This window comes from Magallana gigas, chromosome 4, assembly GCF_963853765.1.
Source record: "Magallana gigas chromosome 4, xbMagGiga1.1, whole genome shotgun sequence".
NCBI lineage: Eukaryota > Metazoa > Mollusca > Bivalvia > Ostreida > Ostreidae > Magallana > Magallana gigas.
The window spans coordinates 32,830,895-32,849,604 of NC_088856.1; the positions used below are offsets into that span (position 1 = coordinate 32,830,895).

At 34.6% G+C, this 18,710-nt stretch overlaps 1 protein-coding gene across 4 annotated transcripts in view; it reads right to left on the bottom strand.

Moving 5' to 3' along the window:
• Positions 1–18,710, bottom strand: part of LOC105331620 (dedicator of cytokinesis protein 3) — a 50,814-nt gene that overhangs the window by 7,102 nt on the left and 25,002 nt on the right. For 3 of the 4 annotated variants that reach the window (XM_066082152.1, XM_066082151.1, XM_066082154.1), the window contains exons 30-40: positions 17,532–17,597; positions 15,141–15,233; positions 14,645–14,739; positions 14,426–14,504; positions 13,650–13,809; positions 13,418–13,566; positions 13,237–13,325; positions 4,884–4,982; positions 3,801–3,861; positions 876–1,118; positions 383–469 (exon numbers count right to left, since the gene is read on the bottom strand). In XM_066082152.1, coding sequence (XP_065938224.1) covers positions 383–469; positions 876–1,118; positions 3,801–3,861; positions 4,884–4,982; positions 13,237–13,325; positions 13,418–13,566; positions 13,650–13,809; positions 14,426–14,504; positions 14,645–14,739; positions 15,141–15,233; positions 17,532–17,597 — 1,221 coding nt within the window. The remainder of the gene's footprint in view (positions 1–382; positions 470–875; positions 1,119–3,800; positions 3,862–4,883; positions 4,983–13,236; positions 13,326–13,417; positions 13,567–13,649; positions 13,810–14,425; positions 14,505–14,644; positions 14,740–15,140; positions 15,234–17,531; positions 17,598–18,710) is intronic. The other variant, XM_066082153.1, reaches the window with a different exon arrangement.

Sequence of the window (18,710 nt, forward strand, 5' to 3'; positions counted from 1 at the left end):
CTGTAATTGATGAATTGAATGAAGGTTCTGGTTTGTGTAATAAGTTGTAATCAAAAACAAAATATGAAACATTATGGAAATTGAAATGTAACTTATCACAGTTTTCTGTATTATGTTACTGGTAACATAATACAGAGATATTTGTATTGATTCATAATACTTGCCAGAATTTTGCTTACGTTTTTTCTAATAACTTATACTGGTACTTGCCAGAATGTTGCTTGCAAATTTTTATCAAATTTTACTGTTCCTTGCGTATTTTGTATTACATAACTGTAACATATACATACACTTGCCAGAATATTAAATTATGCTTTCATATTTTTTATTGATTATACTTTCCAAAATGTTGCTTTTGTACTTTGTATTTAATAATACTTGCCAGAATGTTGCTCAGTTTCCTGTATTCATACTTCTTCTCATAAACATCAGCCAACTCCTTGCACAGCGGAATTCCATATTCCCAAACCTTAAATATAAACAAATCTACAGGAATTTGGTCACATTTCAAAGTAAAAGTAATATGGTATAATGAATCCTTATCTCAAATAAAACCATCAGACATTTCCCTCTGATATAGACCATATTAACTTATTGTAGTGTTGTGATTCATGAGTTACATGTAAGGTATACAATAATGTTTAATGTTTTCTATTTCAAGGAAGAAACTTTCAGTAAAATGACTTTATTCTCCAGCTATGTCTGCTTTTACTGTAGCACTGTTTCTCTTATAATACTTGGAAACTGCCATTTTTTAATTCATTGACATGTACTTGTACCAGGTAGCTTATACTCAGTAACCAAACTGATCAATTATAATATAATATATAATTATATGTTTTCAGCCCTGCCACTGCTATTGCTCTCTCTCTGACCTTGCCCTTGTCGAAGCAGTCCAGGATCTGTAGGTAGACCCTTTCTTTCCTCTCCCACTCGGGCTGGGCCAGGTAGTCGAGCTCCTCCTTCCTGACTCCGTCCTTCCACTGCAGCAGCTGGGCGTACAACTTGAGGGTCAGCCCAGCCTCCACATAGTTCTGGGCCCCAAGGTGAAGGTCGTACAACTTTTTAATGTAGCGTATGTACATCTCCTCTTTGTTTGTATTGTCTTTGTAAAAGTTCTGATAAAAAAATACAATTTGCAGTTAAAGCAAAATATTTACACTTGCAAATGTTTTCCCTTATATAACACTGTTTGAGCAATCCGCTGTTATTTCTGCATAACATCATTATGGGTCAAGAGGTCAAAGTAGCGCATGAATAATATAGGTCACTACTTTTTCTATGTACACCTATTAGATATCGTAATGAAAACATAATTTAGGCATAAAAAATAAACGTACATGTATTTGAATTTTGTTATACGAAGTTTTATTCATTCATTCTCATAAAAAAAACCATTAATCGCGGGGATAAATGATTCATGTTAGATAACACGTTAGGCATGTAAACATAATGTTTATGGTTCGACATCGTAACGAGGCGTTCTTGAAAATTACAATCGTAATTTGTCAAAGGAGTTAATTCAGTTAAAATTCATTTCTGATTTTATTACAAGCCTCAGTCAAAATTGCAAACGCAAAATTACAGACCTTTCGTGTGTAGCATTCACGGATCACGGTCAAATTTTAAAACTCCTTGTGTTTTCTGTCCGATTTGTTCCGTAAAAAATTCATCAAAGTTAAAATCGCTTTCCTCTATAATGTCGGAGGAAATCATTAGGCTATTGAATCTGATTCTGCGATAGATTTCCCCCTGAAAATGCCTAATTATATACTCTTACTCAACTTTCAATCGCCTGTTTTTAAATTTCTAACCGCTCTGCGACTTCAACACAGGTGGTACTATTCCGCCAAGCTTCAATCAGGTTTTTCAATTGTACAAGTGAATTTTCTTTTCTGTTTCCCTTTTTAATGATAAAAAAGTGTTGTCTCCTCAAAAGTAGTGTCATATTCATTTATCACAATAATCAAATGCTTGCAACATTGTTGCACTATTTTTTGTTACGTCATTTTAATCGAAGCGGCTTTCTAGGTCATCACAAAAGAGGAAGTATGGAGCATTGTTAGTGTTATAATTTGCAACAAATGTAAATATAAGAAATAAGGTATCATTTTTGGATGTCTATCGGGATATAGATACGGGTTGGTACGTGATCAAATCTTCCATAAAGCCCTTCGGGCTTTATGGGATTTGATCACGTGACCAACCCGTATCTATATCCCGATAGACATCCAAAAATGATACCTTATTTCTTAAACATTGTGTACCTAAGTCTAAGCAAAATTAGCCGTAAGGATCGACTGACTGTAGAGATACAGTTCATAACATGCAAAAATTTCAGTTTACTATAATTTCAATTTGATATACTGGTACTGTATATGCATTACATTAAGCTATCTATCTCATGATAAGCTCAATATGCTGTTGTTTCAGCAATATTTCTGAAAATGTACAAAAAGTTTTTACCAAAAACACACTTGACGAAGAAGAATTTGGGTTATTGAAAAGAGTAACGCACAATTTCAACCCTTATAAATATTTGTCTTGATGCCGAGGTCGGTATATTCAGAATATGATTTTTGCTTGTATGATTAAAACAAGCCACCAATTTTTGTGCACATAAATGAATAATAAATAAATAAAACTGGTGAAATATCAAACCAAGATGCTTTGGAAAGATTTTTCTGAACTTGTCAGGAAATATTGAGACAACCCACATAGATAATTTCAACTTCTAGAAGACAAAATATAGCTAGGAATATCTGTTGCATGTTTTTATATCACTTCATCCATAGTTGTATTCATAAAGAAGGTCTAATAAGAATGCCAATTTGTGAGTCATGAACAGAATTCCTTTATAAAAAATGAAATTCCATATTGCATAATAAGACATGCATTAATCATTTCCTGCATCAAAAAATAGATATTTTATATAAATATAAATTTGGCACTGGGGTGTTGCTATAGGTCCCTCTATTTGAGAACTTTCACATGTGTTTCAGCTCTCCTCTGATGGCGAAGGGCAGGCAGAAGATTCCTGCAGAGTTTACTGATTTTTACTTAATTAATGAACCATGCAAAAGAAAAGCTTCAAGTTGTTAAGTTTTGCCTGATCACATCAAATTTCATTCCCTTTGACAATTTACAACTTTTTAGAGGCTGAGTGGGTTCTAAGAGGCCTACCATATGTTGTTTTCAGAGCGCTGTTATTAAATAGCTTAGCGAGAGATAAGTGTTGTATGGCACCAAGGTAAATTAGATCATTGACCAATTTTTTCCTTTTCAGTCCCAGAAAATCTAAGAAACATGAAGTGAAGGAGCTCCATTAGATCCTCCAAGTCAGAATAACTACAATAATACTATGTATCTTGGGCCTTGAATTGCCACCACATTTTTTTCATCCATTCTATTAACCAGTGCATGCACATCTTTAATTTTCCATGCCTTGATCAGTATAATGTACAACTGCTTTGTATCATCAGTATGCCAGAGCCCTTCCCTCCAAACAAGTATGATGTCCACCCTGATCCACAGTCCTGCTACATCCTGTCCTCATTGCCCTCAGTGTGGTGAGGGGTACACCTTATTTTGCGGCTTTCTACAGACCCTATATCTCTAACCATATATCACTCTCACTGTTTTACTGAAGCATTCTATAAAATCAAACTTCGATTTGTGTGAAAAAGGTTTCTGTTATATTTTCAGAGCAGTTATTCAGAGATTTTAGCAAATCAGCTTCAATATTTCCCCTTAACAAGCAGAAGTATATATTGTAATGAGAAATAGATTTATAGGCTTACCAAGATGTTGAAGGTACACTTCATGTGGCTGCTCCTGTGGTCCTCTCCACCACATACTTGTCTGTAAATACAACAACCAAGACAGGCGGTCAGTGTGGAATGTGTCCAGTATAGAGGTTAATATTTACATCATAGCACAACATCAATACCTACGTAACTCTACAGCTCCACATGATAGAAGCCACACAATCGAACAAATTACCCAAATGGCAGTCTGTATCTCTTGTATTTATAAACAGATTATCATACATCTTCTTCACAACACAGATGCCAGAACTGAGGATAATAGAGCAGTGTAAGCCAATGACTAAGGTCTGATCATACTTATAGCATATTTACCATTGTTACATGAATTACCAGTAATCACCTCTATTTCATTACATACCTTCCAATCTGACTTTGTCTCTGAGATATGTCACCACCACATGTTTACAAAAATTATACTCTCTCACCCCACCCCCCATCACTGAGGCTTTTTTACGGTATTCTTAAAAAATAATTCATATGTTCACATTTTATTCCCTCAGTTCATTTTAGAAGATTAAAGATGAGGGAATATATAACTTCCTGTGATGTGGTTGCCAGTTTTCTTGACTTGTAGTACATGATCTCTATATTTTGTAGAAGTGTGCTTTGTTAGATTTGAGGTGTTTTCAGGGCTTTAGCTATAGTGTACTTTCTAATATTTTAGGTGTATTTACCAGAGGCGTACTCTGTACTCTGCAAGATCTTAGGTGGTTTTTACCTGTTATGTACACTGTAAGATTTAAGGTGTTTTACCTGCCATGTATCCACTCAAGATTAGGGATGTTTTAACCTGTAAGTGTACTCTGTAAGATTTGAGGTGTTTTACCTGCCATGTATCCCCTCAAGATCTGGGATGTTTTAACCTGTAGTGTACTCTGTAAGATTTGAGGTGTTTTACCTGTAGCGTACTGTGAAAAATATGAGGTGTTTTTTTTTTTTACCTGTAGTGTAATCCAAGATTTGAGGTGGGTTTTTTTTACCTGTAGTGTACTCTAAGATTTGAGGTGTTTCTTACCTTAAGTTTATTGTTAGATTTGAAGAATTTCTGTCTCTTACCTGTAGTCGAGCAGCCTCTCCAACAGGTTGGTCACTGACAGGACAAACTGGCGACCATTATCCTTCAGCTCAGGCTCTTTCTCCACTTTCTCCAGCAATCTATGAAAGAATTTGATCATTTTATCTTCTAAATGTTAGTCCATAATCTTCCTTTAGTTCACACAAAGTCCTGTATGTATGTAGAGGTCTTGCATGGAATTATACTTTTACATTCCCATCATGATAACCCACACAAAACAGCTTCTGTTTATTGAGATTAGTGATGTCATTGTCAAGGTGTAAATCCTGTCAAACACATGCATCCTCTGTCACTCACAAATTGTCACTTCACTTCATCCAACACAAAATGGCAAAAACAGATGGACCACATAGACAACCAGCAAGAACTTCTTAATGTTCCAAGTACAAAAACAAAAAGAATTTTTTTTAAAAACTTTGATTTTATACTTTCTTAACAAACTTTGAACTTGTGGAGATGGGTGTACACCTCAAGGAACAATCACAGAATATATATTCATTGGATTTAATCTATCTACATATACCACTCCTTGTCACACTCAGAGAGTAGGTATTTCATCCCCATCAATTACCAATAAAGTCCACACCAAGTAAATAAAACTCCTCTCTATGTATTGTGTTGAAGCGAATTGAAAATATCTAAATTAGCTGGATTGCAGGATGTGTTCCTCATAAAAAGCTGGGCCGGCACTGTCACAATGTTAACTATTGAGGAGGTTATCCTGCCATTTAACCCTCCCATCACTGCTTTGTGAGAAAGAACAATCTTAACAATTACCCTGGTGCCTTACCCACTTCTTACAACCTTTTTGAAAAGGAATCTAAGACAGTATGAAAATTCACTAAATTTGTTTGGGGTTTTTTTTTTAGCAATTCAAATTTTGTTTTATTAATTAAAAATCTGTCATTTTAACACCACAACAAATTGTTTTTCATAGGATTTCAATGCAATAATTCACAACATTATTCTCCAAGATGCAGACAAAATGACAAGATCTTGTCAATTTGTCTGCATCTTGGAGAATAATGTTGTGAATTATTGCATTGAAATCCTATGAAAAACAATTTGTTTTGGTGTTAAAATATATTCATCAATTAACACATATGGGTGAACAACAAAATATACTTACTTAGCATGATCCAATTTCTTGAATTTAAACATCAGTGGTGTTTTCATTATCACCACTCAAATGACAATTTAGCTCCCAATTAGCAATTAGCTGCTTCCAAACAGAAAATAATAAGACCTAACTATCCGCATCTCAGCAAACTTTAATGGAATGCAGCTATAGAAACTGTCTCTTTAAAAGAAAATGTAGATTTGTCCGTGAATTGAGTTTTGCAGACTTTGAGAAGTAATTGGAAGCTCTTCTAGGCAACACCTGCTGTTTGGCTCGCACCAGAGGGAGAGAGAGAGAGAAGCTGCCAATGGTCTATGGCCGACTCTGAAGGAAGCTGGAAGCATTTCCCTAGCCATTCATAAATCACAACAACCCATTCCATTAATAGCTTTCCTGCACCAAGTCTGTTTCACTTTTGTTGGCAAATAGTGCAGAGAAATGGGACTGGATTGTGGAATTTTGGACAGATTTATTGGCACATGTGATGGCACTATTTCATGTGATCCTCTCTTTAATTTAGTGAAAATTGTTTCCTACACGTAATTTCTCCCTAGTTTACAACAACTTTTTTTTAATTCAACCGACCGAGCACAACTGCAAACATTGAAACAACACTTATGAATAGCAAATCATCAAGTCTCACTATTAGACTTTACTGAGCAAGGTTTTGGCAGTCGGCAGTGAGGCATCAATGGAGTGATAATAAACAGTTATTGAAAATATAGTGCATAGTCTCGTTTGATCTTTCAATTTAATAAGTGAAAACATCTGTACAAATACTGTGTTCATGGTTCAAAAGCCAGTGTGGGTTGACTAATTAAAACAGGACACTGTCCATATGGGTTTAATTCTTACATTTACTCTTTGATAGAGAACGTTCTTAAGATTGATCTCTCAAATTTAAACAGACTCAAATTTTTGGATCACCTAACTGATAATATCACATCGAAATCAAACATCATATCTCCCTCCCAAAACATGTCAGAAAAACTGATAACATAAGATAAATGAAGAACAAATGACCACACATTCTATTACAATTACATGTAACTCAAGATAACCTAACAGCACTATATTCTAAACACTTTGTAATGAATAGTTTCCGACATGACTGATTGACATTTGAGCTCTCCATGAGTCTATTATCTTTTGGAATGGAAAGATTTTTTTTTTTGGGGGGGGGGGGGGGGGGGGTTGATAAGAGTATTTGGCAAACTTGTGGTAAAATCAACTTGGAATCAGCAGTAAAACACAATACAAAACAGATCATATACAACTCAACATCAGTCAACACTGCAACACAACGAGACAGATCATATACAACTCAACATCAGTCAACGCTGCAACACAACGAGACAGATCATATACAACTCAACATCAGTCAACGCTGCAACACAACGAGACATACCCAACTTATTTTTACCCTTAGAATTACATGAAACACAGCTTAAAATTAAGTCATCAATTAATATTTTATATCCATTTTATCATTAAATATTACTGGCTGTACAAGCTAGTCTCGATCCCTTTAAATTGATAGATGCACAGGTATAGGTTTTATGTTTGTGTATAAGCTACACTTTCATTTAACCAATCATATTGGCTTTTAAATAATTCAAACAAATACACAAGCGGGGATTTCAAATTAACATCTCCCCAAACTTATAAATATATCAATCAAAATATGTCTGGTTGACATCAGCATTTAATGCATTTTCTAACCAACCTGGAAAATCTAGAGAAAGATTTCCTTCTCTTCTGGAATCCTGGAAACTCCGGATTCCTGGTGCCCCCACTGAGGTAGGTTGGACAACACTCGGACTGTCCCTTCCTCCATGGATACAGGTTAGGCTGGGATTTGCTTCGGGATCGGAGGTTCTTCTGGACCGTCCGACATCCCGGACACAGGTCCTTCTGAGAGGCCCTCCTGCCGTAGTTCATGATATTCTTCATGTATGCGACCTTGTCAAAGGCCACAGTGTGACGGCAAAGCCCACAGTGCTACCCTCAGAGGAGAGGACGCAACTCTTTGTCACTGTAATCCGCGAGTCAACACAGCACAAACATATAAAAGGTTCAGTCCATTTCACCAGTACCTAACAATCACCCCCTAAATACAGAACCCCAAATCACTTAGGTTATGCTTTCAGCTGATAACAAATTATGGATATTTAAATTTGAACTTCTGTTTGCATTAAAGGACAAATTATCTCCACACAAAATCTCCTCTTTTTTGGCAATGTCAAGCCCCAGTGCTCCAAATATCACTTTATTGAGTGCTTTAAATCTGACATAAAAAATACAAGAAACTCCAGAAATATTGGTTTTCACTCCAATCCTTTATGATCTTTGATACCATGGCAGTGAAAACCAGAGTAGCTGTCCTAGCTGTAATGCAAATAGCCCAATGTCACCTCACACAAAGAGCGGCCAGGAAACTTTATACAGCAGTACTTGAATGCCCCTGGGCTGTCAGGCAATTGTACTTAGGGCTTCACACCCTGTTGTAACACCCTCCAACACATCTAACACAGCAGCCAGACATAACTGCACCTGGACAAACTTTCATGTTTACCTCTTACATAATCTTTATTTACAACAAATAATTTTTACAGCCCCCTGGTCATAAATCTCAACACTTGCACTGGGTGTCATAATTGCACTATTAGTTGTTTCTTTGATCTAGATTATAGACCAGCAATAAAGTTTAGGATTATCTAATGAAACACATGTTTAACAGGGCTAACACTATTGTACCTCACTAGTGTGTGATCATTGATCCAAAGTCATGTACATTTAATGTACCGTAATATTAAAGACAAATAAAAGGAACTGAAAAAATTGTTCCTGTATCCTTAACCTTGGTATTAAACATGTTATTAAAGATTCACACAAAGCAGTCATATAAATTATACTGTTAACAGGTAGTGCAACACGTAATGTGTGCACATAGTTACATTTCCCAGATGCCTCATATGGAATCAATTGCTGCTCATAAAAAATAGCAAAATTAAAAGCCACTGCATTGAAAGGAGAGCAATCCTTTCAGACAACTGGCAAACTGACCTGTCAGCAATGGCCTCAATATAACAATGAATGACGGAGTAAACATGACTTAATGTAACTATGTTAATTACCAGCAGTGTATCATAAAAAACTGCTATGATAAAATAAAAATAGGTGGTGAAATATTGAATTTTATATGCACCTTAAATAGTTGCCAACAGCTAGTGGTTATATAGCACTCTGAAAAATGTAAAGATAATAATACAGCAATTAAATAATCTTAAAGAATTAACAAAACCCTTCAGAAAATCTTGCTGTCACACAAAGGAGCAATGAATGTAAGTGACAGGTAAAGATAATTAAGCCTTAAAATTTCAGGCAAAATCACTTATTATAGTGATTTAATTTTACGATTCTTGTTCTTTTATATAATTTATTCAGAGTTTACAATATAAAAAGGTTATATATCTAAAAAAAATTTACTTCTCAGAATATGTGTACCAAGTACATATGAATTAGAATCAGAAAGCACATCGTTGAAAACCCATGGTCGTTCGCGCTTCTCTTACCTAAGAGTAATGATGCAGAAAGCAGTACATGTAAACACTCTGTAAAAAAACATCCCTAAAGAAAAAGAATACAAATAACTTAAAAAACCCCAAACATTTCCTAAAGACAGAGGTGTTAATTAATGTTATTGTAACAGATAATCTTTATCATAAAGATCTTCCATTTTCCTGAAGCACACAAGTTACTTGATTAGTTGATTGCAAAATCATTGAATATCAGTATTCGATCAGCAGTTATCTCTCTTTGCCCATTGTTCACTCATATTACTCTGCCTTCAACCCCAGCTCCAAATCAGGTGACACACAGAATCAGTCTTTGCATTTCTATAAAACGTCTTACTGCTTATTCAACCGACTAACCAAATTTAAACTTAATAGTACAAGCTTAAAGGAAGTTATCAGAAAAACAGAAAATTGTTACTGGAGGAATGATCGACTGATTGGACCCTTATATTAGCTACGCATTACTTTACTTAGATTACATGGCACTAAATTTCTAAATGCACAAACTTACGCCCATTAATGGTCTTCATTGCTGATCTTTACATTACACATATATCTAATCATATAACACATAAATGCTTAGTAGAGCTCTCTCTCTCTCTCTCTCTCTCTCTCTCTCTCTCTCTCTCTCTCTCTCTCTCTCTCTCTCCTAATATTAAATGAAATCATTTTTATGCAAACCAAAAGAAAAGTAAATTTTTTTCACTGCATGTGTATGTTCCCATTCATCTCTCAACATAGGAAAATAAATAGATCTCTTTATGCAAAATTAACCTTTAGAAATAGTTTCTATTCTTTTCTTGTGTTGGGAAAGTAACACATGTAGGATTTTTAGGGTGGCTTAATTCTCAGATCTCCATATTGACTATACAACTTAGGACGTCATTTAGCATCACTTATTCTGGTTTATGAGGACATCAGACTGCAGGTGTATCATTGTATGAAGCAATTAGCACGGTCTGGCAGGTCTGATGTGTTCAATACCATACAGCACAACAACGCCACACACAGCGACTGATATTTTAAAATATCCCTTTCTATCATATTAATTTTGAAATCAATTAAGATCCCCAGAGGAAATACCATACATGTGCTCACTCATACAAGCATCATCATCGAGTCTGCAAAATTAATCCATTGATGTCATAGCAGTGTTGGTCTGGGGATTCCATTTTAAAAGTTGAAACAAAAGTCAAGAAACTGCTAATTAAAGAGTCTACACATTTGAACAATAACAGACTTTACCGACTCTGGCTGGTATTCGCCAATAATTTTGTCATTATTTTCCCAATTATGATAATATAATTGCTTCTGATGATCAACATATTTTTTGGTCTGGAGGGTGGATAATTTGTAAACTCTAATATTTCTCAAATCAAATTATAGGAATTTTAATCAAAACAGATATGATTGGTGTTCATTCTTTGTAACATTTCTTTATGATGTTAAATCTCAAACAAAATTATTTATGATATTATACACAGTTTATTTTAAATACTAAAATCCCCAAAACACATGTATTTTTTTTTTTATCACAATAGAATTTGTTTCATACCAAAGACTTGTATATTTCTGTGTATGTCTATAACCATGTGATAAATCAGATTCTCTTCCTGATCATGACTTTCCTATTTACAATAGATGCTTCATGTCATCATTATAGAGGATTGAAGCATTTTGAACTAGAAAACTGACCAGTCAGGAAGGGCCCCGCTATGACAATTAATATAGAGAAGTGAAAAAAACTTTGAATTCCATCCTCTTTATATTAACAATGATGAAAAATAAATGCCCGGCAGAAGATGTAAAGAACTGGAATATATAGGATCTCGTGATTTGTAGTTGGATATGATTTTCATCCAACAATTAAAGTGTTTTTTTCTTGAGCCTTAGTGAGGGGATAAAACACACAAGTTGGATAAAAATCATATTATACTACAAATCATGAGATTCTATTTATCCCATATTTTATACACCGCAATCAATGTTTACACTGTTTATAAAACTCTACATTATTTTTACTTCATTATGCCTAGGCAAATCCCATTGTAAAGTCACAACTCTGGAATATCAAAAAAATATCCAATGAGTCATATCCACGGGATAAAGTGGGTTAACATGGGATGAAATAAAATTTGTTAAAAAAACAAAGAATTGATACCAATGCAATGATACCTAGGCTTTGCCTCTATTCAATAAAACTATCATAAATCATTGTGTACGGTATTTTAACCCCAAAAAATATGAATATTATATTTCAAATCCATATTTCAAAGAATGTACACAATACTACACATCATTCAAAATTGACCTTAACTTCAAAACAAAGTTCATTTGCAGACACAGGCAGTGCAGTAATTAATCTCAATGTGACAGATAAAGATAAAGCTTAGGATTTTCTTCCTGTGGAAGGTTAATTAATCCCAAAGGACAAATATTGCACAGCCTTCCATGTATACAATGGTAACATTCTCAGCAGTTATCTCTCTTTGCCCATTCATTCTCAGCAGTTATCTCTCTTTGCCCATTCTTCTTATGCATAGTTATGAATCTACCCCACCACCCCAGCTCCAAACCAGAAGACATAGAGAACCAAACTTAGCATCTAAATATGTATTTCTGCCTACTGAACTACCATACCAAATTTGAACTTGATTGGGCAACCATAAAAAAAGTTATTAGAAAAAAACAGGAAATTTGTGGACGGAAGAGTGACAGACGGACGGACGGACAGAAGGACGGACGGACAGAGTGATTACTATAGGGCACCCGCAAATCCTTGCGGGGCCCTAATTATCTTGAGATGGTTTTTAATTTATAGGGTGTCTCTTAAAATTATTGTATATCTTTAATTACATAAATTAATCAAAAGCTTCCTCAATTTCTGGAGTATTGGGTAATGATTGAGATTCACTTTGTCAACAAATGAACCATCATTGCAAACCTTTAAAATCAAGCTAAATAGGCAACCAGCTGAATAACACTTTGAAGAAGGAACATTTCAGTAAAAGTTGTCACATTAAAAATGTAGGTCTTAGTATCACAACACTAGAACAGATACCTCAATTTCTTTGTTAAACAGAATATGTATGATGTCTAATGATAGGTCTTAACATGCTATATAGGTCTTTACACGCTGTAGGTCTTTGCATACTGTATGTCTTAACATGCTGTAGGTCTTTACATGCTGTAGGTCTATTCATACTGTATGACTTTACACAAATTAGGTCTTTACATGCTGTAGGTCTTTAGACACTGTAGGTCTTTACATACTGTAGGGTTTACATACTCTAGGTCTTAACATGTTGTAGGTCTCTACCTACTGTAGGTCTTTACATGCTGTACATCTTTACATGCTGTAGGTCTTAGGTCTTTACATGCTGTAGTTCTTTACACACTTTAGGTCTTTACATGCTGTAGGTTTTTACATATAGTGTCAGACATCATTAAATCAACATCTAAAATATGGTAGTGTTAATCTCAATGTGCACTTCATTAAACACATGTACCAAATAAAACTGGCTAGAGAGAGAAAGATTTGTAACCAAACATACTAGAAAGTCCAATACTGTAATAAACTTCAACACTCTAAATCTGTGGATATTGCTCTTAGTTGAAGATTGAAAGTCGACTTACATGGTGCTGAAGAGAGCCATGTAGTCGGTGTCGCCAAGGTTCTCTGAGGTGATAAACTCATCCAACTTCTCTATCATTTCATTCTCAACCTACAAATAAACCCAAACACAAGTCAAACTTGGGTTCACACATGTTGTGTACATGGGATACAGGAATGTTTTATATCAGAGTGGTGACTGACCATCTGAAAGTTCCCACAGGTTTTCATCTCCGATTCCATCATGTCAAAGAAAATAGGGATGGTGGCTTTTCTCAGTTCTTCTTCTGGTACCAGGGTCACCTTCAGGAAGGGGCCAATCAGAGATGGAATGAAATGGCGTCTGTTGGCTCCTAACAAGTTATAAGCAGAAATTATTAAACTGAATTTCCCTAAAAGAACATAACACTGTACAATGTTTCTTCGCCTTACTGACCCAAGTTCTCCCACAGTGTTTGTATCTGTTGTCCCATCAGGATCCGCATGTCTTGGTACCTTTCCACAATCTTTTGTTTCTTGGCCTCCGAGTACATCTCTAGCTGTAGACTGGGTTGTGTGATGAATGCCACAGACAGATTGAAGTAGTGACTCCATAGCTAAACACAAAGTTAGTCTCCATAACACATCCTTGTACATGTAATTGTAATATTATCAAGATGATCTTACAATTTCCTATTTGAATCCCAAGATGGTACATGTATTAGCTTAGTTTATATGATGAAGAATTACAGGTTTGGAGAATTTTCAAAACCAACATACCAAAATTTAAGATATTAGAAAGAAATGACAAGACCTTCTACTGTTTACATCCATAACAATATTTGTCATGTGATTTACCATATATAACAGCCTAGCACTGTATGCAAAATGGAAAAATAAAAACATGCAGTCTGGCTCCAATCTTTTTTTTCCCAGCAAATTTATTTGGCTAATTGTATATTTACAAAATTGATGAACAATAAGATTATAAGAAATAGTACTAGAAATCATGTCCAAGTCCACTTTGAAAATTCATGTCCATTTTATATAAACCAAATGATTGTCATTGAAAAAGACACGTACCTATACAAATATAATAAACATCACCGTTTGTGGGGATTTTGGGTTTTTAAAAAAAACTTTTAATGACCTATTTCATGAGCATTGAAGCATAAGTGGTATAGATATTTTTTGCTATATATTTTTGCATACATTTGATAATAGAAAAGTTACCTGCTGGTTAAACTGATCCTTTTGGAGAAAGTGCTCACTTAATGCTGTTGACAGATATTCAATGGCAGTGAATAGTGCACTAGGAAAAGAGAGCATAAAATTATAGATAAATGAAGGATATAATGAATTAAAGAAATGGCCTATATACGTGTGCATTACTGACACACTATTGAGTTAAGTGACATTAGAGAAGAGAGTTGGCAGTAGAGAGATACCTACTTATTAATCACCATCCTCATGACCGTCCAACCAGACGGGAACAGATCTTCTTTGATCAACTCACGAAAAGTCAGCAGAACTTTCCCAAGAAAATCCTTTAAAAAACCTCAACGATTAGATGCAAGTTTGATATAAAATTATGGAGGGCGGCATCCTCACAAGGCTAAGGGAACCATTTCCAAAAGTATCAGAATTAATAGAGTACAAAATTATGTTGTGTTGGTCTGAACTGATAATGATTTCCATTAACATGTAAGCTCCAGATGTGAAGGAACAAAATTTTCCAATTGTTACATCTTTGTAATACTATTTATTTTAATCTTATCTTTTTGCCATGTAGGCTTTGTATTCTTGAAGGTGATGTGAAATATTGATGTAATTATAGAGTTGAATAAACTTTGGACAGCCGAACTACTTTCCAAGGCCCCTGAGAGAGAGAGAGAGAGAGAGAGAGAGAGAGAGAGAGAGAGCGAGCAGTGTCATTGTGTTTTCTCACTTTGAGCGATGACTGTGTTGGTTTGAGGATGACATTATAATGCCTGTGTTCCATCAGCCTCAACAGTTCTGCCATGCAGGAAATCATTTCTCCCTAAAATCATCATAAAACAGCATCAGACCCTGTCGCTATAGCATGACCGCAGTCAGGTTTGAAATAATGAATGTTAGTTTTAAGAATATCTCTGTAAACTTAAAACAGAAAATATTGCTCATAAATGTGCACATTCATTAAGTCTTTTATTCTATAAGTCTGTAGAAGTAATTCAGATTTAATTCATAAGAGATAGACAATATAACACCAGCTATTGGACTGAAAAAAGAAAATTGCAAATACTTTATATGCATATGTCATTTATCATAATGAAAATTTTAAATATCACTCTGTACTTGACTTAATGGACAGCAATCAGGCTGTACCGGTATATAACTGAATATGATTACTGAGTACTGCTAAATTAAGTATGTTTATAATATAATCCTCATTTACAAAATACATTCATAAGTCATATACATGCATTTCACCTTGATCACATACCTGATATGATAGAAAGACAAAGATTACAACACAGACATTCTAGATATTGATAATAGTACATATTAATATCTTACCTAAATCAGTATATATATGAATAGTAAAAAAGTAGGCAAATGTAAAGTACTTTTGAAAACAGGCAATGCAAATGGCATGAAGAAGATAAAATCATCAAAAAATTACTAAAAGAAAAGTATAAATGCAATCCTTGTAAAGGGAATAGGAATGAAGACCTAGAAGACTAATGGCTTTGATACAACTAGTACACCAGTCAAAACTGATGCAGAGCTAGGAGCAAATCAAAACTGATGCTGATTATGAGTGAGGAACCAGTAAAATCTGATGCAGAGCGAGGAACCAATCAAAATTGATGCAAAATGAGGAAGCAGTCAAAACTAACGAAGAGTGAGGAGGCAGAGTCTAATTCAAATGATCATCATTTTCTTGCTGAATTGTATATTTTTTTTATAAGTTTTTCAAATTGACCATTGACACTAACATACATATTTTGTATTTTACACCGCTGCGACCTGAGTTCGATCCCCGTGATCGACACAGGTTGTATGTGATAGGGTATGGCGGTCGCCCATTTGGACACGTGGGTTCTCTCCGGGTACTCCGGCTTCTTCCCACACCAATGACCCCTCGCGCTTACATCCGTGCCAATAAGAGATATTAATATAAGTTGTAGAACTTGCTTATCAATCGTTGTAAAAAAAATAAAGTACAGTTACAGTTATACATATTTTGATTACCGGTATATATATGCACTTTGAAGGAATTTCACTGGGCGGTCCCAAATGAGCATTATTTCTCACTGACATGAGGTCTTTTTGAAAAAATGCATATATCAATATTGACTATTGTTAAACAGGGTATATCAGTACATATTTACTAAGTTAAGACAGTTTTGATGATCATCATATATAAGTCATTGTGCACCTATATATACTTTCAAAATGATTAATGAAGTTTTCAATTAATAGAGAGTATCAGTTCATTCCAGTCAATATATAAATATATATATGGTTAATGTACTGAAGATAAATTTGAAAGATAAAATTTGACGGTATATGACACACAGATGATTTTTAGAGGTATACTCTGAAACAAGCAGTCTGCCTGACCAGACAAAACTGCCAGTTTACACTGCATTATTACTGGTTTACCAAAGTTTAAGCAAAGAGTACATTTGGGAAATAAGGTCTGACACTTACGCCACTAAGTATTTCTACTTAGTTTGTGTTGTTTCTGACCACTAGGAATTATTATTAAATTTGAACAAATTTTAATCTGATTTATCTCGCTTAGGAAGGTGGATTGATTCTTTCTTTGAACTTTTATTGGACCAGGTATGATTTATCTTAGGTACTATGGTTGTGCCAAGTTCGGCTTAAACAAATCAAATACTGTAAATGCCTTATTTAACACAAGTACCTAATTCCGCGATTCAGCTGTTTTCCATCATATTATGAGAATGTAAAAACGCAAATCCCAAATTTTTAACATAGTTTCATGTTGTCAACATATGTACGAAAAATAAAAGCGAGATCTTAAAATTTGCGAGATGTGATTTTCATGATTTTACACAGATATTACTTCCATGCATTTAAATAGTTTGCCAGAAACATAAATTTTATTGAGAGGTCGAAAGATTTTAAACTTTAGAAGGCATCTACTGACTCTTTAAAAGTTGGCCTAATCATTGTTTTAATATTCTAAAATACAAGTAGTAAGATTTGTATAAAAGTGTGGTTAATAGAGTTTCTCCACAAACAATAAGAATGGGTCTCCTGAAGCTTGCATGCTGTACAGACTACAGTGTTAGTTGTTACAGATGATGGCTGTGATATTTACACTGAGCCCTAGGTCTTCCATGGAGAAGGCAGGCACTCTTTTCTTGTATAGTTCTCCAATATCCAGCTTGCAATGAATCAACATTACATTTTCTAGTTTTTTTTTTTAATTAAAATGACAAAAAGCTGCAACTACCATAAAGTCCTGTGTTTATTAGGCACTGGTAAATACCCAAAGCACAAAGTAAGTTGAAAACCCCTTCAAAAATCCTGTTTCTGTGTCTTCCCCACCCATCTTCCAAAATGGCCTTAACAAACCACGTTCCAATCGCCTTTCAATATCAAGAAACAAACTCTGTTCTTCCAGTCTTCTTATAATGTATGCACCCCCATTTATGAAATAATCAGTGTGTACTAAACACAAGACTTTATGGTTAATGTGTATAACAAATGATATCAGCATGGGCTAATGAAAACATTGTGAAAGAAGAAGCTTTTACTTATTGTAACAGTTATAGATTTGTTTGTTTAATTTTTTTTTGGAGGGGGGGGGGGGGGGGGTATTTAACTAGATAGGCCAAAAAAAAAAAACTTGTTAGTTTCTCAGGCACTGTCACATTGTGTCAAGTTATGATGAATTAATTAATCCCATTATGCTTTAAGGTTACTTATTTTTTGCGATATGAAAAAAATGAGCAAGATCACACACCCTAGATATGCTTCCACATTACATGACAATGTCTCACATAATGAATGGCAGGGTATACAATCAATTCTTAAATAATTTTATATAGGGGCATTACTCCAAATCAAGTTCAAAAGTGCCAAATTCCCAGAAAAATTTCCTTGGTATATTTCCTGGTAGTATGGATATCAAAAAATTGTGTCCTAAATACCTACAAAGTTTCAAAACATTCTGTGAAGTGCTTAAAAGGAGTATTGCTGTCAAACAGTTCATCACTACTCAATATATGGCCAAAATTCTAAGTTGAAAAGGGATGAAATTTCAAGGGAAAAAACGAAATCTGAATTTCCTGGTAATATGCACATTTACATAATGTGTCCTGAATGCCTGCAAAGTTTCACAAAATTCTGTGCTGTGGTTTTAAAGGAGTCTACCCTACATAAAAAGGCTTTGTTGCAAATAAAAGCATGTCTGGTATAGTGGTTATTGAAAACCAAAATGTAAAAATTACTGAAAGGCAGACAGACATCAGACAAAATTTGATGAGAAAAGTTC